Source organism: Numida meleagris, chromosome 1 (assembly GCF_002078875.1).
Source record: "Numida meleagris isolate 19003 breed g44 Domestic line chromosome 1, NumMel1.0, whole genome shotgun sequence".
NCBI lineage: Eukaryota > Metazoa > Chordata > Aves > Galliformes > Numididae > Numida > Numida meleagris.
Window position 1 is genome coordinate 174162823 of NC_034409.1, and position 25475 is coordinate 174188297.

Below are 25475 nucleotides of genomic sequence, written 5' to 3' on the forward strand. Positions count from 1 at the left end.
TGTAAAGAAAGATATAGTTGGGAAGGAGTCATACCTGTTTTTAAGATCCTTTGCTGTGTAATATGTCCTATTTTTGATTTACTTAGGCCTGACTTTACACTGGAATATGCTCATATGTTAGTTTAATAGAGGGTGTGTATTATGTATATAGAGAGAGACAGAGAAAGAGAGATGTTGTATGCAACAGAAGTGTTACAGGACTGGATGCATTTGATTTTCACTGAAGGCAATTAGCGCAAGACCTGCAGAAAGCTGATTGTTCTCTGTATCTTCCAGAGTATAGGTTTTTATATGTCTAAATAATAATTAAAAAAAATTCTACGTCCTTTGAAGTCTGCTGTTCATCGCACCAGTTGCATCAGTTCGAAGCAGAGGGTAACCAAAGTGACTTTCTCAGACTCTTCTTGGAGCATCATAACAGATTTGCTGGGCAACGCCTGCAGTATTTCTAGTGCAGACCAGTGCTAGCTGTACTGTGTTGTCGTTTAATTTCACAGAAGTCAAGGTCCGTAACAAAGCACCTTGAGCATTTTGTATTTCCATTGCAAGTGGAACGGCCCTGTCTCTGCTTTCTGTGAATGATCTGTGTTTCTTAACTTTTGTTGGATATGTTGCGTAGTCTGAGAACTACACTCCTGGAGTGTAACTCACCGTTTGGCCTTGTATCATCTGCTTTGCAATTCTGTATGAATGTAGTTGTTGCTGAAGAAGTTGCACTTTGAAACTAATAAATACAGTACACTAAAAGAGTTTAATTCCATTAGAAATGCATAAAAATGATACAACTTTGGGATGGTTTTTGAACAGAACGTATCTGGAAACCCGTATCTCTAGGGCATTTTGGATTCCATTTAAATAACTTTCTGGTGGTGAAAGGGTGCTGGATTCTTTTATTGTAAGCATGTAAGTATTATGGCGCAGAAGACTTGCTGGGTGACCTGTCTGCTTTCAGATCTGTGTGAAATGATTTTGTGGCCAATCTAAACATCCTGAGAGTGCAAATCAGCAGAACTCAAAGGACTGGTTTTCCTGCATTCGTGGCTAATATTATCTTGCCTGTGTGCTTGCCTTTGGATTAAGAAACAGGCTAATTAAACACGTTTAGTTAATTTGCCATGTATGATTGATGAATTGGATCACAAACTCCACTGCCTCCACCCTTCAGGCTACAGGCAGAAGGGTGTTTCATCCATTCTCTATATAGTTTCCAACTTATTTTTGTTTTCCTACGTCCTGACTAGGGGGATTGCTTCAGCATGCATGAAGTTCAGTGAAACCTGAGTCTTACAATCTGAGATCAAAAGAGACAGGTTTGGTGTTAACAAAGTCTACAGCTGTGACCATTAATTGTGTGTGTGTGTGTGTGTGCGCGTGCGTGTAGTCAAGTCAAAGTAAATCAGCAATTGCTTGGGGATAAATACCTTTGACTGAAGTAACTGTACAGTATACATATATGAGAATCAAGATTGAAATATCACATGAAATGTGTAATTATATCTCAGTACGCGTGTTTTGACAAAACAGCTGATTCTTGAACAATGGCTTGTTGCCCTATATGTGTGCTGTGGTCAGACTCGTAGTTGTGATTGTGTTGTAGATGCCTGCAATGTGTGTGAGCTGCCACTCATAGCTGTACTTGTTCATTTTAAAGTCTTTGGAGGAAAGGCAAAAAAACCTTGCAAAAAAACCTCACTTCATTTTTTTTTTTCTCAACTAGTTAAACTCACTGTGTGCATAGTTGCAACATTAATATTTTACTGCTTTTGATTTCCTAGGGCGCCAATGCCTCAGCTTTGGAGAAAGAGATTGGTCCAGAACAATTTCCAGTCAATGAACACTATTTTGGTTTAGTTAATGTAAGTTTCAGTTCATAATTCTATTGCTTTGAAATGTTATGACTGGATTGGTTCAATTACAAGTTTGCCACTAAGTGAATAGTTAAAACACTGAATGATATAGTCATTGAATATACATTTTGAAATGTATTTAAATACTCAGCGTATTTGTTAAAATATCTTAATGAAATAATAGTTGAAATTGAGCTAATAATTTATTTTATTTCATTTTACTTACTATAGGGTAGTTATTAAACACTTTCTTGCATTATATTGCAATATATCTTGCATATAAATTATGACAATGTTAAAAAACAAAAAACTATTTAGAATATATGGCTTGTAGTTGGTTATATGCCAACTTAAGTGGATAAATACAGTACAGGGAAAAAGTCTGTGTGAAACTGTTGGTAATGTTAAGTCTTCACATCTGCCATTTTTATTGAGATGTGAAAAAATACTAAGCCTGAAGGGGAAAGCAAGTGTGGAAAATCATACGGAATTGTTCAATTTGATGATTAGTTTTCAGTAATAATTTTAAATTACATTTCTGGTGTTACCCATGGAAAACATATCTTGTTAGAAATTCTATGATTCTGTCTAAAATTAATTATTAAATATTTTATTTGGGGATACTTTGCAAATTATACTAAAACAAGGTTGATTTAACATGATCTATCATCTTGCTTTTTGTAACGAAACTAATGACTTGTGATGCTGTCCTGCTACTACAACATGTATCTCTGCCTCCAGGTTCTTAGTACTGATATGGTTTAGGAGTCTAAAATCCTGGTATATGCTGTACAGCCATTAAACATTCTTACTGATAAGCTGACTTAGATGCAGCTCAAGTATCGTGACTTAAATTAGTCATTTTTTCCTTTCTCATAGAAGTTGAAATGGTGCATTGTTTTTCTTAAAAGATGAAATACAGTGTATGGAGTACCATAATGTTGACAGAGAGAACCTGTTGAAGTATGGCCTGGATGAGCAGATGGTGAGGTGGATTTAAAACTGGCTGAATGACTGGATTCAGAGGGCATTTGTCAATGGTGCAAAGTCTGGTTGAAGGCCAGTAAGGAACAGAATACCCTAGGGATCGATACAGGATCCAGTCTTGTTTAATGTCCTCAGTAAACACGAATACAAGATAACATGAAACTCACTAGAGAGCCGTGTCACCATCCGTGACACGCCGTCCACCAGCCATGTTGTTTGCGCTTGGACTTGATGATCTTGAAGGTCCTTTCCAACCTGAGCAATTCTATAATTCTATGATCCAGAGGAACTTCAGCAGGGCTGGAGAGGGCCTGTCAGGAGCCTCATGGAGATTAAGTGCAGAGTCCTTTTCCTGGGGAGGAACAGCCCCAGGCACCAGGATGTGCTGGCAGCACCCAGCTGGACAGAGGCACTCTCGAAAAGGGCCTGGAGTTCTTGGTGGACATTGAGTTGAACGTGAGCCAGTGATGTGCTAAGAAGGCTGTTGGTATTCTTGGCTTTATTAGGCAAAGCACAGCCAGCAAATCAAGACCTTTCTCATCTACTTTGGTGAGGCTGAAGCTGGAGCACTGTGTCCAGTTCAGGGCCCTCTATGGTGCCAAGAGGACAGATTGACAGTTATCATTGTTGCCCAGTGCCAGAACAAAAGGCAGCAGGGACACATGGGCTGGCACGCAGGAGGTTCCCTCTGAGAACCAGGCAGCACTTTCAGCCGTCCAGAGAGGCCTAGGCAGGTTGGAGCAGTGGGCCCGGGAGAACCTCATGACGTTCAACAAAGCCAAGTGCACTCAGGTTGTTTCAGCCCCCACTATCAGTGCAAGCTGGGGGATGAAAGGATTGAGCACAGCACTTTGGAGTGCTGGTGGATAGGAAGCTGGACATGAGCCGGCAATGTGGCTTTGCAGCCCAGAAAGCCAACTGCATCCTGGGCTGCATCCAAAGCAGCGTGGCCAGCAGGGCAAGGGAGTGATCCTGCCTCTGCTCTGTGCTGGTGAGGCTTCATGTGGAGCACTGTGTCCAGATGTGGAGTCCTCAGTACAGAAAACTCAGAACTATCTCAGAGATACAGACCTGTTGGAGTGCCTCCAGAGGAGGGCCACAAAAATAATCTGAGGAATGAAGACCTGATAATGGCCTTCCAGTATACAAACGGGGGCTATAAGAAAGAAGGAGACAGACTCATTAGCAGGATCATGTCTGTCTTTTTATTAATTGTTCTTGCAGTCTTTTTATTGATTTCTTTCAGTGTATTTTGTGTGTTCAGTAAGCGGTACTTCATATTTCTTTTTTTGTTTATTTTTTAATATAAACAATTTCCTTGCCAGCTTCCTGATTAAATTGCATAGTGCTCTTGTTTGTCACTCAATTGGTAGAGAGCAGAAAACAGGTGCTTTCCTGTTACGCCTAAGATGTAGTGCTTTTCATCTTTTTTCTCTGTTGGTAGAACCTGTTCTTAAAACTCTCCCCTTCACAGTACATTCTTAGAATTTTGTGCCTCTATTTGCTAATAATTCATAAAAAAACATGAATAAGAACATTATTTTCATATGTTACAGGAGGTGCATAGTAGGTATGTGCTTCAATTTGCAGTCTGAGTGACTACTGCTGAAAGGTTTGATTAGTTGCTGACAGCCTTGTGAAGAACGTTGTCACTTTGTGTTAGATAATGGGTTTTACTGCAGGGGGGCTGTATGAAATGCAAGTAACTCTCCGCTGACATTTCATGTTGCCTTCACAGAAGCGATGGGGAAGTTTGTCACATGGGGATGGGTTAGAGACAGTGTCAGTGATTGCAAGACTCGAGGGAAGCTGTGCCTAAGACCTGGAAGGAGTCTGGGGAAGAAGAATGTACAGTGTCCTGGCACGAAAGGAATTGTGGATGCTCTTAGAGCTGTCCCTGTTTGTACCGTTTCAATTCAGTGGCCTACCTCATTCAAAATGCCCATATCCAAATTGTCAGTTCTGTTCCTTTCAGTGAAACCTCAACCTTTGACGTAGCTTCAAATCCTCAGTAAGCCACAATTCACTGTTTTAGGAAAACTTCAGAATGGCAGTCCTGTCACCCTAAAATGAAAACTGAAAACATAAGAACAAGTTAAAGCAGCTATTTCTGACGTTGATCACAGCTAAGAAGATTTGGAGAAACCAATTTCTGAAGTGTCTGAGATCGCTTCTCGCAGTACGAAGTCATACTGTACCTATTCTGTACCGTTGTGGCTAGATGAATAGATGTGATAAATGGATAGATATTTTTAGCTGGGCATATCTGGGGAGCTGTGAAATTGGTGGTATTTGTTTTGAACCAAGTTAATGCATAATTCTATTAATAAATTTACAGGAAGATAAAATTATAGTGTTGATCAAATTCACTACTTTTTTTTTTTGCATTTACGTACAGCATACTTCTTATTCCATGGTAAAGCATGTTTCTGTTTGGTGGTCTTAAAAGTCAAGAAGAAATGACTTGCAGAAAATTTGCCAACGTTTGTGAATTTTTTTGTACTTTCGATTAAATTTTACTTCTCTACAGTAATACAGCGCAAGCTAATAAATCTCTCTCTTATTTTGTAGTTTGGGAACACATGCTACTGCAATTCAGTTCTTCAGGCACTTTATTTTTGTCGTCCATTTCGAGACAAAGTCTTAGCATACAAGAGTCAACCAAGAAAAAAAGAGAATCTCCTTACATGCTTAGCTGATCTCTTCCACAGTATAGCCACCCAGAAGAAAAAAGTTGGAGTTATACCTCCCAAGAAATTTATAACAAGATTACGAAAAGAAAATGGTAACTTTTTTTCTTATGTTATGTAGCAAGTATGACTTAGTTCTGAAGTTGAAATAGTGGAATATCGACATATTAGGGATGAAAAGTGTTCTTTGTGCTGTAGTGTGAAGTAGATGTAACCCTAGAATAAGAGCGTAACCTTGGAGCTGTCCAGAAAGAATCATCGTCTCTCTTTGTATATAACTGAGTCTTTTGTCAGTGTCTGCTTCTGAAATTGCGTGCTAGTTTTGTCTAAGAACTGTATTTTTATAAGGAAAACTCACTCTAAAGCTTTTATTTTTTCTTAAAATATCGTTTTGCTTTGAATGCAGTGATCAGTTTGCCAGATTGACTGTATGGAATGCACATTGAGAAATCACTTCCATAATCTAGCTTAAAATCCTATGCACTTTTTAATTGTTAGCTTTTTTTGCATTACTTAGCTTGATCTACTTCTTAAATAATTAATGCATTTTCAAATCAGTAAGTAGTTTTATCTAACTTTTTAGTGTAATAGATATCCCGAATTTTAAGAGATTTCCAGAGATTTTTAACATTTTATTTCTTATCCAAAAAATGAGGTTCTTATCTCTGACCTGTGCAGAATAGTAACCTGTCGTTCAGTTCTTCAGTATGTGTACTTGAATGTGTTTGTATTTCAATGCGTTTGTAGAAATAAATGAATTATATTAGGGTATTATGAATATTCTTTCACTAGTTAATCAGTGAATGTTGGCTAACAAAGGTAGAGAACAGTTCAAATGGAAAGCAGAAAGTAAAGCACAGGAACCATTACTTTTCTTTAATGAAGTGTTGTTTGTAATGTTCAATTATTTAATGGCACTGAAATTCTAAGCAGGAGAAGGCAAGTGGAAAAAATATTTTTTGTAGAGAGATCAGATGTGAAAGTTCAGCTTGTTTGCTTTTTGTGTTGATGATGATACTCTCACCTTTTCTACAGAATTAAATGGGTAAAATTTTTTGAGCAGTGTAACATGGGCATCATATATGCTATTACTTGCTTGTTGTGAAGGTATACAATTTTGAGCTTTAGAGAAGAGTTAATGTAAGAGAGTATCAGATAGGTATGCGATACCAACCTAAATTCTGTTCCAGTCAGTATCCATCTGTACCAGGGTGATGTCTGAAAACATAATCTTCATGTATTCCACATTACAATGCTGCTATTCAGTCTTTGTTTTCTAAGCCTGAATCCAACATACATCTATTTATGACCTTGAAGCTTAACTGACTGGGAAGCAGCTACTGGCTTGAAGTCAGCTGAAGGTATACTGTCATGTTTGCTTAAATTTCTTCTAATCATAAAATGAACAATGTGTTTTACTTGTTAATTTACCGACTGAACAGATATCCCTAAGGGATTTGTGATGTGGCATGATGAAGAATCTCTGGAGTGTTTAACCTCGAGAGACTTGCAGCCTTGATGTACTTGATTAAATAAAGATTTTGTAGGTGGTTAGATTCAGAGTTGAACTTTTTCTTCTCAAAAATAATATTGTAGGTGTTCATTAAATAAGTTACTTGATTCATATGCTTGGCTGCTTCATTGCAGCTCTCCAAATGATACAGATTAGCATCACCTTCTCCCTAAATTGCTAGTAATTCAGGTTTTTATTTATTTCAATTTCAAGTTTACATCTGGATGCAATCAAATGTATGATGGTAAAGCTATGATGTAGTCCCCGTATGCAATTCTAAACTTAAACTTCACTGAGGATTTTTTATGTTTATCTTTCCAATTCTGGAAATTATCCTTCCAGGGAAGGCCTGTCTCTTAGTATATCCTTGCGCTAAAAGGAAATTGGAAGGACTGGACCTAATTTGTAGCCTGTTCTTGCGTTGGCTAGATATTTAGGCTAGTTTGACATGGCTCCTACAAATACTGCCTTACCTAAAGAGATCTGAGAAAAGTAATAATTACTTAAAAATGTCAGTATCTTTAAGTTCTTCATCTTTTAATTCTAGTTCTGATGGCAATGCACTTTTAAAGTTCATCCTTGCTGTGTCAAACCTTAAAAGTAAAAATTAGTAAAGGAATGCTTTGAACATTTGTTGTTCATGTTAATCATAATAGAACATAACGGGAAATATTCCAGTGGTTTATATAAGTTCTGAGTTCATTTGTGAAAATATCAACATCTAATGCCATTTGAAATGCCCTTTGTTATCCAGGACATTGGTCTAAGCTTGTCAGAAGCAGAAAACCCCTGTAGGAGATCCAAATCCTTATGGACAGGCTACTGGAGGATGGTCCAAGCCAAGCTATAAAATTTCAGGTGGCACTACAGGTACACCAGTGTTTAGGTAGCAGAGTAATGGCCAAGTTTTCTTTCAGTATAGTTCACTGTTCTGGTAATTCTAATCAGCTGAGATATTTACATGAATGTAAACTTAGTCTTTCTGCACCCCCAAGCACTGTTGAAGTCCTGATTTTGGTGTTGTATTGTCACAAGCGATTCAAAACCTGAAACAAAGACTAACTTTGAAATTTTCCTTTTTAAAAAAACTTGCCTATAGTATAGCACTAACTAATTCATTTTAAAAATCTCCTGTTTCTTTTCTTTTAATCTTGCAGAGCTTTTTGATAACTACATGCAGCAGGATGCCCATGAGTTCTTAAACTACCTATTAAATACAATTGCGGATATATTGCAAGAGGAAAGAAAACAAGAGAAGCAAAATGGTCGCTTACCCAATGGCAATATTGATAATGAAAATAACAGCCCACCAGACCCAACGTGGGTTCATGAAATTTTTCAGGGAACATTAACAAATGAAACCAGATGTCTTACGTGTGAAACTGTAAGTCCGTATTTACTTCATAAAGCAAATCTTCATGTTCCAGAACATTGTTTCATGATTCCTTTATCACAACAGACTAGCAGATTAGATTTTTTTCTTCAGAAATCTTATGGGTATATGAACGTTTTTGTTTTTAATTTGTCAGTGAGAAATTTCCAGCAGCAGATGCATAATTTGTAGGAAAAAGGTATTGGTCAGTATTAGGAGGATGTCCAGTTGAATTTTGTCTGTGTAGTCGTACTCAACTTCAAAATTTAGGTTAGAGAAGTCTAAATTGATATATTTGTAGGAGCAATGAAGCCTGCTACTTAGAGGTGGGGAGTTTTTCTTCAATATAATGTCTTAAAGACTTATGTCATATTTAGTCATATGTTCCAGAAATAAATATTCTGAATTGGTTTCCATAGACTTCTAGTTTTAAAAATTAAATCAACTGAAATCAAGATACTGTGGTTTCCTCTTAAATGTCTGTCCACAGAAATTCTTCTCTTACTGGACCCTGAGAAATAAGCTTCATTTTTAAGTGAGCTGTGCTAAAATTTTCTTGGAGAGTAGTTCTACGGTAAAAGGAATACACTATTTTGGAGAGAAACTTGTAATTGAATTTTACCTGCTTGAGAAAAAGCAGCACAATATGAAAATTACAGTAATTCTCTCATGGCCTGTGCCTTAGATATTGTAAAAAGGTAAATGACTGTATTTTTTATGTGACTCTCTATACCTATTTCCTTAATTACATAATGCACGTATTTCAACACGACATTGGAAAGGGGGAATTAGATTAAAGCTATATACTTCACATGTACTTTTTCTGTCTTCTAGAAATATCACCTCTTTGATGTGGAAAAAAAAACAACAAAAAAAGCTTCCTAATGTCATATGTAATGCAACTGCAGACTTCAATAGATCCTGATATTTTCAGTAATTTAAGTGCTGATTTCTGCCTACTGCCTTTTATTTCTGGTTTCTCCTCTATAGTTATTACTTCTTGGCAACTGTAAATTACTTTTCTTTAGTTCTTGTACTGTTTTTTTCTATTTATTTTATCATGAAATACATGTTTATTCTAGTCTCTTAATAGGACTGATGTCGTTACTGTTCCTCACTGTGGCATTGTGCATTATTCGTGTCAGGATTTTGATCTACGTAGAGTCCTTAACACAATCTAAAAATGCTGAAGTATTCTTTGCCAGCATTATTTTATTAGTTACCAGACCTGTCACAGTTTCGAGCTTTTCTAATATTGCTTAGTTCTGTTTTTGTGCTAGCTGTTGCTGAACAGGATCTGCTACATCTGTTCAAAGCTGGCTAGCTGAATTTTAAAGAATATCATCGATGGAAAATTTTGTAATGCACATTGTTTATTTGTATGCTAGGACTTTTGTATCCCAGCCCCTTACAATCTGGAAACTATTTTGTCAGCTGTCTATCTACTAAGTATAACAGCTTCTGTCTGATTAAAACACAGTGACCTGAAAATAGGCACTTAGAAAGAAACGCACTTAGACATAGTATGTATGTAATATTACTGTGAATAGTGTCTTATTTTCAAATACAGTGAACTTTCATGGTTGCTTTAATGCTTATTGAAGGTGTTGGCATTTAGAGTCTTTTAGAAATGTAACTGAAAATGCTGTGTAGCAGCTTATACAGCAAGAGGTGAATTAGTGCTTCTTAGTGATAAGACAATAACCTTAGTTGTTTGTTGTTGTTTTTACTTAAATGTGGAATTTAATGCATACTTAGGTGTATTTTGTTTTATATTTTTTCTTCCACATGGGAATGAACATCTTCTAACAGTTCAAAACAGTGCAATCTTTCTAAAAACCAACCTAGCAAGATTTCATTGTAATTTTGATTGTCCTAATTATAGAAAAAAAAAAAAGCTTCTTTCCAGGATGCACAGTCTCATTAGCCCTTTTATTTAACTGACTATTTTAGAGATTAATCCTCAGTTTAAACATGGAATATAGTGGAGTATAAAAAAACATAGATACGACTCTTAAAAAAGATTTGTCTTGGATCAAGCTACACTATAAATAAGTTAGGAAACTGTAAATTGTCTTTGTGTTCTTTTGATGTTGTACCTTGTCATGATTCTTTCCCCTTCTGTGATAAAGATAAGAAGTATGACTAAGTGAATATTGCATTTTCGTTGTGGATAATTGATTAAAAAAATGTAGAAGTTCACTGGTTTTACAGTGTTTTCCTCAAAATTTCAGGGAAGAATATCAGAGAAACAGAAAATAATGTTAGTGACAAAGGGGAAACAGTCTTGGGCCAAAAGCATCAGACTGAACTGATAATGGTTTTCTTTTTTAGCAGTTGGTTTTACTCTTTCACATAGCTCTTCAAGATAGAAAGTTCTACTTTGGGCTGACGAGTAACAATAAGGAAAAGCTCGGTGCTGTCTCTTACAGGAGCGGTACAGAAACTTAACTATGTCCTGCTCTCTCTCTTCCTCCCTCTCAATAAATCGTGCCCTTTCTTTCAGCTTCACTGAAAAATAGTTTCTGTCTTAGCATACATGGGAGCCTACAACTGCAAAAGCCTTTTTGTCTGTGAGCTACAGCATATTGCTAGTGAAATTCCAAACAGAAAGTAATACAGATTTTTGTGTTAGCATTCTGAGTTATGTCTCTGGCATTAGCCATCAGACTGCGGGTGAGCAATCTGCGTGCAAAATTAAGTCCGGGGTATGAGAACAAGGTGTGGTCCCTTTAGCTAGAATGTTGGAATGCCTCATGTCTTTACCACTGTTCTGCTGCATATATTGCGTTAGGAGCACTCACGAGACTTTTTGAGCAGACTGGGACTTGATTTTGCAAATGATGAGGTTTTCTGACCACGTCCATCTTTATGTTCTATGTACAGTTGGAATACATAGCATTGAAGAGAAGATTACTTTAGTCTGAGGAATTGATGTTTATTGGAAATAACTACATGATTTACAATAAAATAGTGATGTTTATTGGAGATAGAACCTCTGGAGAAGGAGGGGGCATGCTTAGAGTGTGAGGTTAATTTTAAAATTTTCTTTTTTTTAGTAAAACTCTGAGTAAATTGGCAGTTCAAATACTAATGGCTAAGAAATATTAAAAATGAATAATAGCTATTTCTAAACTATCAATATAAATGGAAAAAACGCGCTTGGTAAACCATGTAATGGCTCTTCATGATCTGAAATGTGCAACAGCCAGTTGTTGTGCAGGCTTTCATTTTCTCCCACCTTTGCCAGTGGGATAGAGGAGAGAATTGGGGGAAAAAGAAGTGGAATTCGTAGGTTGAGATAAATATTTGCTAAAACAGAAAAGAAAGACAGAAATAATGATAAATATACACATATATACACACACAAAACAATTGCTCACCCACTGACTGATAGCCAGCCAATCCCCAAGCAGCAGCTGCAAGCCCCTGGCCAACCCCCCCTCAGTTTTGTAATTTTTTTTTTCCAATGATGTCTTATGGTATGGAATATCCTTTTGGCCAGTTTAGGTCAGCTGTCCTGGTTGTGTCCCCTTCCCCTAGGATTTCCGCTAGACTCCTTTGTGTACCATTCATGTTTGCAATGGGTTATGTTGGAAAATTTTCCATCTCAGTACACCTAAACTGTAGTACATCCCTGAAGATGCAGGGGGCTTTCTTTCCCATCTTGAAACATTTCTGGAAGTCTAAACTGAAGCATTTTAATGATATTGTGGATGTGATGGGTAGTGGCATAGTGGTCCATTTTCTGTATTTACGCTCATTCTTGGAAAAATTCACTGTAGACTAGCGAGAGGAATCTTTCTCAAGTCCTCTCACATATATTAGCAGAAGGTTCTAACTTAACTCCATAAGCTTTTTTTTTTCCCCCAGTTATATTAGTTCTCAGAAGTTCTTGTCTTGAGCAGCTGTATTTTTATTCTCCATGTGTGCTGCCCTTAGCAACTGTGCCCTTGTCTCTTGAGTCAGAGAACAACTTTTCAATACTGCAACCAGGCATCTTTTCTCCGAACATTCACTTTTGTATGTAGGAGTCATAAAAGGCAATAATCATTCTCACCAGTGATATTGAGTATCTCTAGGTACAAAGAAGAAACACTACCAGATGCTGAAGGGGAGACACTAGCTATTTCATAAACATTTAAATAACCTTGCTGATTATCAGGACCGCTATGGGTTTCATCCATCACCATTTTTCTGAATTTGTGATGAAATTTCTTCTTTGATTACATTTACCTCCTTGGGCAGATATACATCTCCATCTTCCTCTTTCTGAACAAAATTAGAAACAGATCTAGCAAATATCTGACGTGTTAAGACATTTCACTTGTAACAATTTTTGGAAAGCTATTATAAGGTAGAAGATATATTCTGTCAGGAGAAAACGGTGCTGAAAAAGAGTTGAATGAGTTTAACAGGTTTAAACTGCAATGTGCTCATCTTTTTTTTTTTTTTCCTGCAGATAAGCAGCAAAGATGAAGACTTCTTAGATCTGTCTGTTGATGTAGAACAAAATACTTCAATTACTCATTGCTTGAGGTAGATGCAAAAATCTGAACTTATATATTTTGCCTGTCTTTTTTGACCTTGAAAGAAGGAAGTAAAAGTAAAAGCTCACAGTCATCTGACTTGAGAAAATTTTAGTTTACATAAACTTAATAAAATGATGGGTTTTTTTGCATGCATTTATATGTGTATTTCAGGTAAGAAGCTTGTATCTCTGTAATATCTTTTTTTTTTCTTTCAGGGGTTTCAGCAATACAGAAACTCTGTGTAGTGAATACAAATATTACTGCGAAGAATGTCGCAGTAAGCAAGAAGCACATAAAAGGTAGGTCAGACTCAAGGAAGGAAAAACAACACAAATATTTTCATGAAAATGCTCTTGTATTTCTGTGTGTGTTTGTGTGTGTATGAGGCAGGAGGAGAAAGTGCTTTCTCTCTTAAATGATCTCTCTCTTCTTCCTCTAAGGAGTAACTTGGTTTCATTCCTCTTACTTGAATTCAGTGAGCCTCCTTCCATGAGTAGTGCGAATCCACTGAGAGTGTTTTTGGAGGCCTTCGATTATTGTTTATTTGTAGAACGAGAAAAATAATGTTCTTAAGACCAAAATAAAATAAAAAGAGAAGTTAGACTATCAGTGATTAAGGAAGAATTGTGGATAGTGATGAAATTTCACTGATTTTATGGGACTCTATACAATTATTTTCCTCTGAATAATTAAATAATTTTTACAATTGCTGGAAGCAGCGGTTTCATAAGACTTTTTTTGCCAATTCAGTCAGAATTATGTTTGTAATGTCACTTTTTAACTGAGTTTTTAATTAGCTGTGGTAAACATCTGTGTGGCAGTGCTCGTGGAAAGCATCAGAAGCTCCATGGAAACCTAGAGTTTATTTTGTGTAAAATATTTGTCTAATATTGCTTACAACTTGGAAAAAAACCTCTTGATTTTGTGTACTGTACTGTATTTTTTTTTTTTAATCTGAGAAAGTATTTGTCAGCTTATGGATGAGTTGAAGTGATGGGAACATGGAGATGGGGACGTGCCGTACTGGTTATACCACTGGCTCTGGTTATTTAGTTTACCATAGATTCAACACATGGCTTTTGGCATGTCTTATCTGCAAAGCATGCATTCGCATGTTGCCTAAGCTTAATTGCTGTGTATGAGGGGCTTGTGAAGCAAAGTCTGTCCAGTTGTTTTCTGTTGCCTTAGCTCTTCTTCTGTGTGGGAGGTAATGTGATCTCTAACCAACAATAAGTTATCTTGACATAAGCCTGTACTGTAGGTATGGAAATACTGGCAAAACAGAGCCTTTTCTTGTTTTCATTGTGACCAGTTTCACTGCAATCATAATTTTCTTCCATCTCTATAGCATGAAGTTTATCCATGATTGTGTCTACTCAACTAGCAGAGGTGACTTTCTTTGCCATTGAAAGAGCTCCTATTGTCAAACACAATTCTTTTATTAAAAGAGAACTTTAATTTTGCAAAAAGAATCAGCAGAAATTATATCCATATCTCAGTAATATCCTAAAAAGTAACTGTACTTCTGTCATCTGTCAGCCCTTCTCCAGCATTTCTCATTTCCTAGTTTCCTCGCAGACAAAGGAGAAAAATTGAGTCTAGCAGGGTTTCCACAGTTACTATCAAGTCTACGTTTAATGAGAAAAAGGGAAGGAAGGATTTTGTCCCCGGTCCCTTATCTTTTGAAAAAGGATTATGCCATACAAACGTATTTACCGACGTTGTAAAAATACAGTCTTAGTAGACACATCTGAAACCTTCATTGGGCTGTACTGTTGACACTTTGGAGCTACTTTTGATGGCTCAAGGCAGTTTGATAAAATTCTGTGCAATGCTGATCTAAGGCACAGAAGCAGAGAACTCTAGCATGGTTGCTATTAGTATGGGCAAGTTTATCTCCCAGAGAGTTAAAGTCTTTGTTGCCAGATCAGCTGTAGTTGGCTGATGTGAATTTGTAGGCACTGATGCAAAATCTCACTACCTCAAACTAGGGAAAGGGGCCAGCGAGCCGTCAGTACAACTAGGTTATCGCTTCCAGGCTTTGACTTCAAGAAAATAATGGTGCAACCTTTGTGCAAAATTACTGTGCTGGAGCTTAGCATTATCTTGTTTTGGGAGCGTGAGGTGTGGGGAACAACAGTGTTGTCTGTCTGTATCCCTTGGCAATGTGAAATGAATAGCTTGATATGAAAACTTGAAGTAATATAAATGTGACAAACTGGTATTGCCTTTTCTGAAATGCTAGTTTGACTTGGCCAGTTTAAGGGGAAATTGAACTGTAACAGAATCTCTGGAACAACTTTGTTGCACTACCTCCCCTGTATGCTGAGTGGTGCCTAGGTTTGCTTTTGGAAACTCGGGGAAGCTCTAGGGAGGTATGTCTAAAAGCTGCATTTTCTGTGGTGGTTTAACACTGGTAGGTAGCTAAACACCACCGCTTTGCACTCTTGTTCCCCCTCCTCAGGACAGGGGGAGAAAATATGTTGAAAAATTTCATGCATTGAGGTAAGAACAGGGAGATCAGACAAAAGACACTTGGCACAAGGGAGATTAATGGAATTTATTGCTTATTGCTAACAGACTAGAGCAGCGAGAAACTAAAACCAAACTACAAACCACTTTCCCCTATCCACCCTCTTGTACCACCTCCCCCAGCGCAGCACAGGGCATGGGGCTGTGGTCAGTCCCTGATGCCTGTCTCTGCTGCTCCTCTGTGATCCCTCTCCGCCCTGCTCCACATGGGCTCCCTCCCATGGATGCAGTCCTTCCCAAACTGATCCCGCATGGGCTTCCCACAGGCTCTAGCTCTCCAAACACTGCTCCAACATGATTCTGTACCACGGTGCCCATGCTTCAGGCACTGCTCCAGTGCAGGTCCCCATGGACGGCAGCTCCCCCAGCCCTACCACAGGCTCCTCTCCATGGGTTGCAGCTCTGGCCTGGGGCTGCTCTGGAGGGGCTCTCCGTGGGCTGTACCTCCTTCAGATCACATCCACTGCTGCACCATGGGCTCCTCCATGGCTGCATGTGCAGATCTGCTCTGCGTGGTGCCTGTGAGCTGTGGGGGAACAGTCTGCTCCTCCAGGAGCCTCTCCAGCACTGCAGGGAGCTGCTGCTCTGCTACACTGACCTTGGGGGCTGCAGGGTTGCTTCTCTCCCATTTCTCACTCCTCTCTCCCAGTTGCTGTTGTGCAGCAGTTCTTCCCTTCCTTAGATCTGCTCTCCAGTCGTGTGTCCAGCATCACTCATGGCTCAGCTTTGGCCATCAGCACCTCCCTTTTGGAGCAGCTGGAGCTGGCTCTGATCTGACACAGGGCAATGCTGTGCTCTGCTCACGGAGGCCACCCCTGCAGCCCACCCATTTCCAAAACTTTGCTATGTAAACCTAATACAAGCCTTTATGCCTAAATCACTATGTGGGTTGTTGCCAGGTATTCATTTAGCTTCTGTATTAATTATATTTGCAGTTATCTCCATTGTTAAAATCCCATTTTAGTTTAGCAATGCAGGACAAGTTCAGTATTTGTTACCTGGATGATGATTTGAGCACCTTTTTAATACTTGCAAATTTTTTTTTAAAGACTTCAGTAGATAAGTTCCCTGTTAATATCAGCAGAATGGTTTGCCTCAATATTGGAAATGCTGTTTTTTGTCTGTTTTTTTCAGGATGAAAGTGAAAAAGCTGCCTATGATTCTAGCTCTCCATTTGAAGAGATTTAAATACATGGATCAGCTGCACAGATATACGAAACTCTCTTATAGAGTAGTTTTTCCTTTAGAGCTTCGTTTATTTAACACCTCAGGAGATGCCACCAATCCTGACAGAATGTATGACCTTGTTGCCGTGGTAGTTCATTGCGGAAGGTAATAAGGGTATATTATCTAAGAGATTTTTGTATAAAGCTAAAGTGTTCTTGTTTTTTTTAAATGAAGAAAAAAGAAGAAAAGGAAAGAAACTCCCCAAATCGCAAACAGCATTTAAAGATCTCTGAAAAGTTTCTTAGAAAGGAAAGCATTGTGAGGAGGCGCCACTAATCCTGGCGGAATAGGTGGCCTTGTTGCCATGATAGTTCACTTTGGAAAGCAGTAACAGTGTATTCGTATGAGTATTTGTGTAAGCCTAACTATGTCAAAAAAAAGATAAAACATGTCCCGTATCATATAAATCTAATAACAGTTTCTCCCTAATCCAGAAGTACAAATTCTGTGTGTTGTTAGCAGGTTAAGGCAGTTGCAAAACTGCATTAAGTACTTGTTGACTTTCAATTCTGAGGTTCAGGTAAGTGTATCATTTCCTTACCTGAAATCTGTCTAAAAAGTGGGATGCTCTTAGAGTTCTTTGTTCCTATTGCAGTTATGGAGAATTTTCTTGTCTGCCATAAACTGAAGAGTGCTGCATTATAACTGTTTTAGTTTAAATGGGAAACCCTTTCATTGCTGTAAGGATTTTTCCTTAAAAAAAAATTTTTCCTGGGTTGAAAAGGACCTCAAAGATCATCTAGTCTCAACCCCCCTGCTGAGTGCAGGGTTGCCAACCACTAGACCAGGCTGCCCAGAGTCACGTCCAGCCTGAACGTGGCATCTCTTAAATTATCAGTTTAACTCAGTTGTTTTTTTCTTTATTTTTTCCTTATCTCTTTATCTGTTTGACTGTTATCTTATTGAGACTGTAGTTGAACCCAGTGTTTTTCTTTATGAAGATCATAAAATGCTTTCAGATCTGTTCAGTCATTATGAAGATCAGAATAATTTATTTATTTCACATCTCTGTTTCTCTTTTACTTCCCTTCATTTACATCTTCATGCCTGTGCTGCTTAGTCCTTAACTTTGTATATAAAATGTAGATAGGTAAGACATGATTCTGTAACTCATTCTATGACATTGCTGTGAAAATTATTTGAGTTGGAGTTGAGATATAGTTGAGTTGGAAAAGAAACATCCAAATGGAAATTGTTTGGTAGCCGTTTTAATTAGTGTTAAATATTACTTTTCTACAAGAAAAAAAACACTTTAATGAAATATATTTGTACATTTGTGTGCGTTATGATTTGTATTCTTCTTTAAATTGTATTTTACAGTGGCCCTAACAGAGGACACTATATTGCAATAGTGAAGAGTCACGATTTTTGGTTGCTTTTTGATGATGATATTGTTGAGGTAAGCTTTGTGTAACCCTGGATTTTTTTCTCATACTTACCAGAGCACTTGCACCCCTACTTGCTGCTCAATGACATAAAGGACTGTCATGCTAACGCCCATTCCAAATGAGCAAGAACTGTGAGTGCAGAGCCATGCCTTACAGATTGACTGTACAATAATTTGAATTGCATTTTACTTTTTATACTTCTTAAAATAAGCTTCTTTATTGCCAGTGTCTTTCACCTTCGTTTGGTAAGCTGTTCCTTTGGCCAGAGCATGTGGCAAATAGAGGTATGGGTGAACTGATTTTACCACCGCTCTTAGAGTAAACAATTTCTTGGTGCAAGATATTTATTCGTATTGTCTGAGAAGCTATGAATTGTTGGAATGGATCAGTCTGGTAATCTGTTGGATGGAGCGTCCTAGTTGGTTTCAGAAAAAGCTGCAGTGAGTGTCAAAGTAGACTGAGAGCTGTTAGGTTGCCATGTAAAATCTAAAAGTTAGTCCTTGAAACAGAAGTCTTTTGCTTATGATATTGTTGCTAATAGTAGCCATGCTTCTAGGATTTCAAGAATTCCTAACAAGTTACTCAAAAGAAAAGAAGCTTTTAACTAAACCTTGGAACAACTGGATTTCCTTCACCAGTCTTGATTTCATCAACTTTATTTCATCAGTTACGTTTTATTCTTTATTGAGGGAAAGAGCAGTCTGTGTTTTAGACAGTTTCTGGTTTTTTGCTTGTTCTGTCGTCTTTTTCTCCACCTTGTCTTACTTATGCAGGAACAGGAGTATGATTGTGCTGTCCAAGTCCTTTATTAAATTTAATTAAGCCTGTACAATGAATAATTTAAGTTCTTCCTTGTGATATACAAGAACTGCATAATTAAAAAGAAAAATGAGTGAGACAGGTATTAGACTTACAGTGTTAATTGACAGGACAAGTCAAGGGTAGTAAGAATTTCTTATCTCCAAGCCACATTATGGATTGTTTTTCACATAGGAAATACCAAACATGGAAATATGCAGGGTTGCTGGGGAAAGTAAAAGGATTGCCTGTATGTCTTATCAAGATGCACTGTAAATTGAAATACCTTGATAGGGTCAAAAGTTCACTTTCCTCCAGGGAAAAGAGGAGCTGCTGTGGTAGATCTCATATCATTTCACAAACATGAAGCACAATCTTTCCAGTTCCGAAGCAGTAACACCTGGCAATTTCTTGTGGTTTTTCTTTTTTTTTTTTTTTTCTCTGAGCCCTTCTAAGGAGGAAGGAAAGAATTTTTTCTCCTCACAGATCTAAAACATCTTGCAATCTGTTAGGCCCATGATTAGTTAAGTTGGAATGACTTTTTCCTTCTTGAGAAAGATTCCCATTCTTATAATGGAAATGAGATTAAATGAAGTCTGTCTAAGTGAAGGAAGATTTACCTTTCAACCTTTTTATTGTTTGTAGCCTAGTTGCCCTTGGCTTAAAATGTGGCAAGGTAGCTTGCTTTTAGTTTGTTTCTTTTGTATGCAAAGATGATGAAATTGAAAACCAGAATGTACTCTCTTCAATTCCAGATGTTTTAAATCTTTCCCCCAAAATTGAATGAAGGACTGAGAAAAAAATTTGAACTTCATTCTATGAGTTCAAATTATTCTCATCTGCAGTTGATCGGCTTACGGTGTTTAGGGTTAGAAATGATAATTTTGTACATACATTCTGTATACTGAATTAAAAGTCTCAGTGAGATATTGCTCTCTTTAAAATTATTCCATATGAAACTTGTGCAAGCAGTGCACCTATGGTTGCATTCATAGGTTCACTTAATCCTTAAAAGTGAACACACGTATGTACATAAATCTATGTATCTGCTACCATCTGTGCAGCTGATGGCAGGTAGGAAACCAAAATCTAATAAATTGAAGAATGGTTTGGATTTTGGATTTATATAATATGTGGAAGTTGTTTGAAAACAGATTCTAGAGTGGAACTTAATATGATATATATGTTATATAAGATATTCTTACATCAAATTTCTGGGATTTTACATGCAGAAAATTGATGCACAAGCTATTGAAGAATTCTACGGGTTGACGTCAGACATCTCAAAGAACTCTGAGTCTGGTTACATTCTCTTCTATCAGTCTCGGGATTGAGGGGCTGCTGTACTGAAGAGAGATTGTTACGCCTCACATCTTCTCTATCTTGGATTGGAGCAAGCACTGAAAAAAAGGAAAGCTGGAAGCTCCAGGGGCAGTAGCACAGTTTGCACACGACTAAGCAAAGAATTTGGGATTTTTAAAACCTTTGTATCACTTTCATTTTATTTGCTCAGGTGTCATGCTGATTACACATATCCACTGCATCCCGTAAGCAAAAAGAGATACCAGCCACTCTTGCAGGAGCTTTCTGTTAGGAAATACTGTCTCCGTGGTCCTAATTCAAAGCCTCTTAATGTCACTGGAGAACCTTTCATGGACTTCAGTGGAATTTGAATCAGATTCTAACAGCGCTGCCAGATTGGTGCAATAGGAGCATTAGCGATCTCTATTTTATACAGACTTCACACGTAAGAAGTAAAGGACTCTTCGTAAACTTAATTTCCTGTGCTTAAATTTGAAAGAATGAGGCTGGAATGTTCACATGTAAGCAAAAAGATGTATCTGGGCCCAATTGCCTTCTTGATGGTAGTAGTTTAACAGAAGACACAAACTAGTGTCAGGGAGGCAAGTATGTTTTGCTTCTCTGAAGAAGCTTACGTTATTTATAATGTATGATCGGGAACAATCAGTCAAGATTATGGCTTTTAGTCTCCGTATGGGGAAAGATTTGGTTTGTAATAGTATATTTTTTATTTATAAATTATTGTAACTTAGGATCTTGTGTATTGTCCTTTATTCTAGCCAGTATTGGGGATTTTATGTATTAATTTGAATTAAAACGAATTATGTTTAAATGTTTAGGAAAAGAGCTGATATAAAGTCTAAAAGCAATGCCTACAATGTCTTTAAAAACGAGTAACATAGAGAGATTTCCTTCTGGAGGAACTGGTATCTAAGTGAAGTACTTTATTTAATTAAATTAGAATATTATCTTTCCATTAACGTGTGAAAAAAGCGATCGAAATAATACATGGAAGACTTTTAAGAATGCATATCAGAAGAAAAAGATGGTGCAGTGGTGGTATACCAGTCTTGATAGTTCTTTAATCGTTTGTTAATGTCTTGCGCTCTAAGCAAATTGGAACCATTTTCAGAATATCATTCCCTCTCCTAAAAATGGATCCACTTACACTACCAATAACGTGGGTGACTATCTCAAAAACCACTCAAGGTCTCAAGTACAAATTGTGTCTAAGCAATAAAAAGAAATAGGCTTAGAATTTCATGAGAGTGGAGATATACTACATTCCTTTAGAAGTAGTATAAAGAAGAGAATTTTTCACCTTTGGGGTGAAACGGACTGATTTTACTTTGCTTTAGGTTTATGAAATAGCATTAAGAATTAAATCTTGACAAAACACCTGATCTGTAATAAATGTGAACTGCTGTGATTTGACATTCTTCCACTTAACAGTACTTTGTCTGACAGTAGCTGAATGTAACTTCTGGAAAGTCAGGGGATATTCATTCCAGATGATGGCAATCAAGTCTCGAATGTCCTTGTCACTCCTCTTCAGCTAGTGATTTGTACTTTATTGTAGTTTTCTAAGGTTATTTTATTGATACTGTTGCAAACTCTAGAAAGAATGTCTCCTGTCTGCTGCTATAACTATTTACTTACCTGTATCTTTTAGCTCAGGAAATGACTTCACCTATTCACTCAGCTGAACAAATCTTTAACAGGGTCACTGAATAAATTGGGCTATTTAGCAACTGTCATACTGTAACAAACTGCTTTTGTAACACTCAAAGTTTCTAAAGCCCTGGCGAGGCTAGGATACTTTTATATAAAATCATTTATAGCGAGCAAACTATCGAAGTACCAGCATTGTAAAGTAAAGCTTCAATGTTGTGGGGGATGCAGAAAATATGATTGGATTTTTCTTAAGGAATTAAAATAATTTTAAAACCTTTTTTCAGCTTTCTGTGGGAAAAGGGCTAAAGGGTGAGGCAGTTGGTTAATGGTGCACGTTAAAGGATGAAGTCCTTTGCGTACTAAAGGTACAGTACTGTAAAAGAACTAAAGAACTGTCATGTTACTTTTTTACTAATTGATAAATGTTTGGTCCTTCTTTTTTTTTTTTTTTTTTTTTTGTGGTGTAGCTCAAAGCTGAGTCTGGTTGCGAAATACTTTATACCCTAACAAAATGTCAAACACTTGTGTTTGATTCACTGGTTTTACTGCTGCAACGTACTTTTGTAAGACATCGACTTTTATTTTGCGTAGGGTTTTTGAGATAGTATTCCAAATTATATATTTCACTTTGCTTTTTTTTTACAGCTGAAATAATTGTAATTTCTCAATTAAACTATTATCAGAAACTGCGACTTCATTAGAAAAAGTAAAGAAGCAGGGAAGTGCAAAATATAATTGTTGGTATGTAAAGCAGTATGGGATTCTTTCTTGCCTGTAATACAGTGGGGAGTTTGGGAAAGTTGTCAGTTGTTGTAAATGGTGGAAATGATTTGCTCTGTAACTATGTAAAATGTTAACTGGGACTACAGTCCTCTATTTTGTATATTGGAGCAAAAACTTCTATTAAATAAAGTATGTTCTCTAAAGGTAAGTACTGCACCCTTTGCAGAGCCCTCACGGTCCGTGTGCTGTCTTCTGTGCTCTTCAGTGTTTTCAGACCTTAAGTATCTAGAGTGTCCTGTGCTAGGCTGACGGCCCTGAGCTGTGGAAGGAGAATGCGTTTAAGTACGGAATGTTTTGAAATACTGTTCTTCTTGACTTCCATTTCCTCTAAAAAGCAGAACCTTTGTATAAAAGTATTCATCCAGGTTACCTAAAGGATTGCCACTTTGGGAGGGGAAGCAGAAGGAATGAAAAATCAGAGTATTTACAGAGCTAGCATAAGAGAGAAGTGACTGACCAAAGAACTGGAGTCCAACATCAGAAGGAACAGAGATGCAGCTGATGACTAAATCCATTGTGATTTGGTTTCGAGTCATCCTCCACTTGGACTATATTCTACTGTTTGTAATGAATAATGTACTATTTACAAACAGATTGTACCCTGCTGCATTTGAAGTTGTGATGACCACATCCATGGCCTTTCACTGTATGGAATAGGGACTTAATCATTCGTACATGCACCTAAAAATTTGAATTGTGTTGTCAGAAGTTTGTCGTGTATCTGGTTGCGTTTCTTCAGGTGAAATTCAGTTGTTAGCACATGGGGATTTGAAGGTCTGCGTCCTTCTGGAGCAGCAGCTTAATGCTGGCCAGGACATCATGGCTCGCTCCCTATGTCTCTGTCTCAGCGTTTCCATGTGCTCTTATCACATGTGCTCTTCTTGGTGCATATACACATGAAAGTTTATATTACTTTTTTTTTTTTGTGGTGATGTTTGTAAACCTGATGAATGTGAGGCCACTAGCTAATTTCACAATTCATTAAAATGAAAAGAACTTCATCTTGTGTTATTTGGTCCAGTCTCTCAGCTGTAGGCTGAAGGTGACCAGTATAGGCAACTTCTTAAAAGGAATTTTGATATGTGAAATCTTCTGTTTAGCAAAAATTACTGAGCTGTATTTCAAGATAAGTAGATAAGTATGCGACTTCTTTTCTGGGAGTTTAGGTAATCCAGATGCAGCTTGTTTGCTCTCATAGAGTTGCTTTACAGTCTAAGTTGTTCAGTTTTTCCCCTCCTGTTTGTCTGGGTTGATCTTAAGGTCATACATCTTAAATCATTCCTTGCTTTCCCTCTTGATAATACAATGCGAACGTTTTAGGAGCTCTAACTTGTGAGGCTTCAAAGCCCTCTAACCTCACAGAATGATGTGAAATGTATAATACATCAGTGCCTTTACATGCAAGCCTCCAGGTACTCAATTATTACTGAAATTACTATTCTCCATCATCTGTATTCAAGGGCTGTCCATTTTGCTGGAGCTTTGCTTCTGATTGATTGTTACAGCTGAGCTATGCAGGTCAACTGCCATGCAAACACACATCATCTTTTACTGAGAGCTCTGAGATCTGTTTCCGGTTTTAATAATGGAGTCTGATGAGGCAGAAATAAACTTGGTTTGGTCTGTATTCAAAACATCTGCAAAACAGTCTGCCTCTTCCTTTGTGAAGTGTGCTAAACCTCAGAATCTGCTATAGTGGCTGATGAGTTCCTTTTGGGGGAGCTCGTTTAAGTACATGTTGGATATATAAGGAAGATTGTTTGCAGATATCACCAGCGTTAAAAGGAACTGAATAATATCTTCCCCTTTCTTCCCAGAAGCTCAAATGAAAGATATTCTTCCTTTCCCTCTAATGGCTTGTGATTGGCTCTGCATAAGAGATTTTAAGGACAGAGATGCTGTGCCCCAGCTCTTTGTATAGAACTCCTGCTGGCAGCATCAGGGAGCTTTAATTACAGGAGGATCATGCCTTTGATCTGCATTCCACAGGTTAGGTAATCCAGGAGCGGATGCCTAGCACAGATCGTGCAGAGAATGTGGAGAGGAACTTTTATCCAGTACTTTCATAAGTAATTGAAAAAAAAATCCTAAAAGGTAAAATATTACATTTAATACAGATTTGTAGTGTTTTGGACGATTTAGAGTGTATTCAAAACACCCTACCATCCTCTAGGCTTTTGTTCCTTGTTAAAGAATCATGCCTTTATGTGTCCATTTAAGTTGTTCTTTAGGTCTGCTAAATTAGTGAACTGTACCTGAGAGTGGAGATCAATGGATTTCTTGCACTGAAAAGAGCTGGAGCTGTTTTGTCTTCTAATCCTTATGCCTCTCTGGTGGAAGTTTTCTTCAAAAGCAAACGTACTTGAAGTCATGGGATTGAATAAATGGCACAATTCTGATGTACTCCTCTCATCGTATTTTTGAAGAGACTCTGGAAGCCATTCTGTGTTTCTCCCTAACATTGTTACAGAACCTGAAACATATTTGGAAAATGAAACGTTTGTTTTATAGAAAGTAGCTTCAGATTATTTTTGAGATTGCTTGAGTTTAGCATGGCAACGTGGCAATATTACAATATTATCAGAATGAGCAACAGAACCATTAGGATCTAGATACCAAGGAGAGAGAATATGCTGGGATTACCAAGCACAGTACTGATAGGACCTAGATTTTACTAAAGTATATTTCCATAGAATAATAGAGTGGTTTGCGTTGGAAGGGACCTTTAAGGTTGTCCAGTTCCAGCCCCCCTGCTATAGGCAGGGACACCTCCCTCTAGACCAGGTTGCTCACAGCCCCATCCAGCCTGGCCTTGAATGCCTCCAGGGAG

General features: G+C 37.6%; 1 protein-coding gene across 4 annotated transcripts in view; it reads left to right on the forward strand.

Moving 5' to 3' along the window:
- The window catches only part of USP12 (ubiquitin specific peptidase 12), a 33426-nt gene extending 8382 nt beyond the window's left edge, over window positions 1-25044 (forward strand). Inside the window, exons 2-9 of one of the 4 annotated variants that reach the window (XM_021378895.1) lie at window positions 1776-1856; window positions 5406-5619; window positions 8195-8421; window positions 12872-12948; window positions 13157-13240; window positions 16608-16805; window positions 18021-18099; window positions 20119-25044. In XM_021378895.1, coding sequence (XP_021234570.1) covers window positions 1776-1856; window positions 5406-5619; window positions 8195-8421; window positions 12872-12948; window positions 13157-13240; window positions 16608-16805; window positions 18021-18099; window positions 20119-20220 — 1062 coding nt within the window. In that variant the 3' untranslated portion in view covers window positions 20221-25044. Of the gene's footprint in view, window positions 1-1775; window positions 1857-5405; window positions 5620-5647; window positions 6886-7791; window positions 7908-8194; window positions 8422-12871; window positions 12949-13156; window positions 13241-16607; window positions 16806-18020; window positions 18100-20118 lie in introns of those variants that run through there. The other 3 variants (XM_021378904.1, XM_021378914.1, XM_021378923.1) reach the window with 3 other exon arrangements.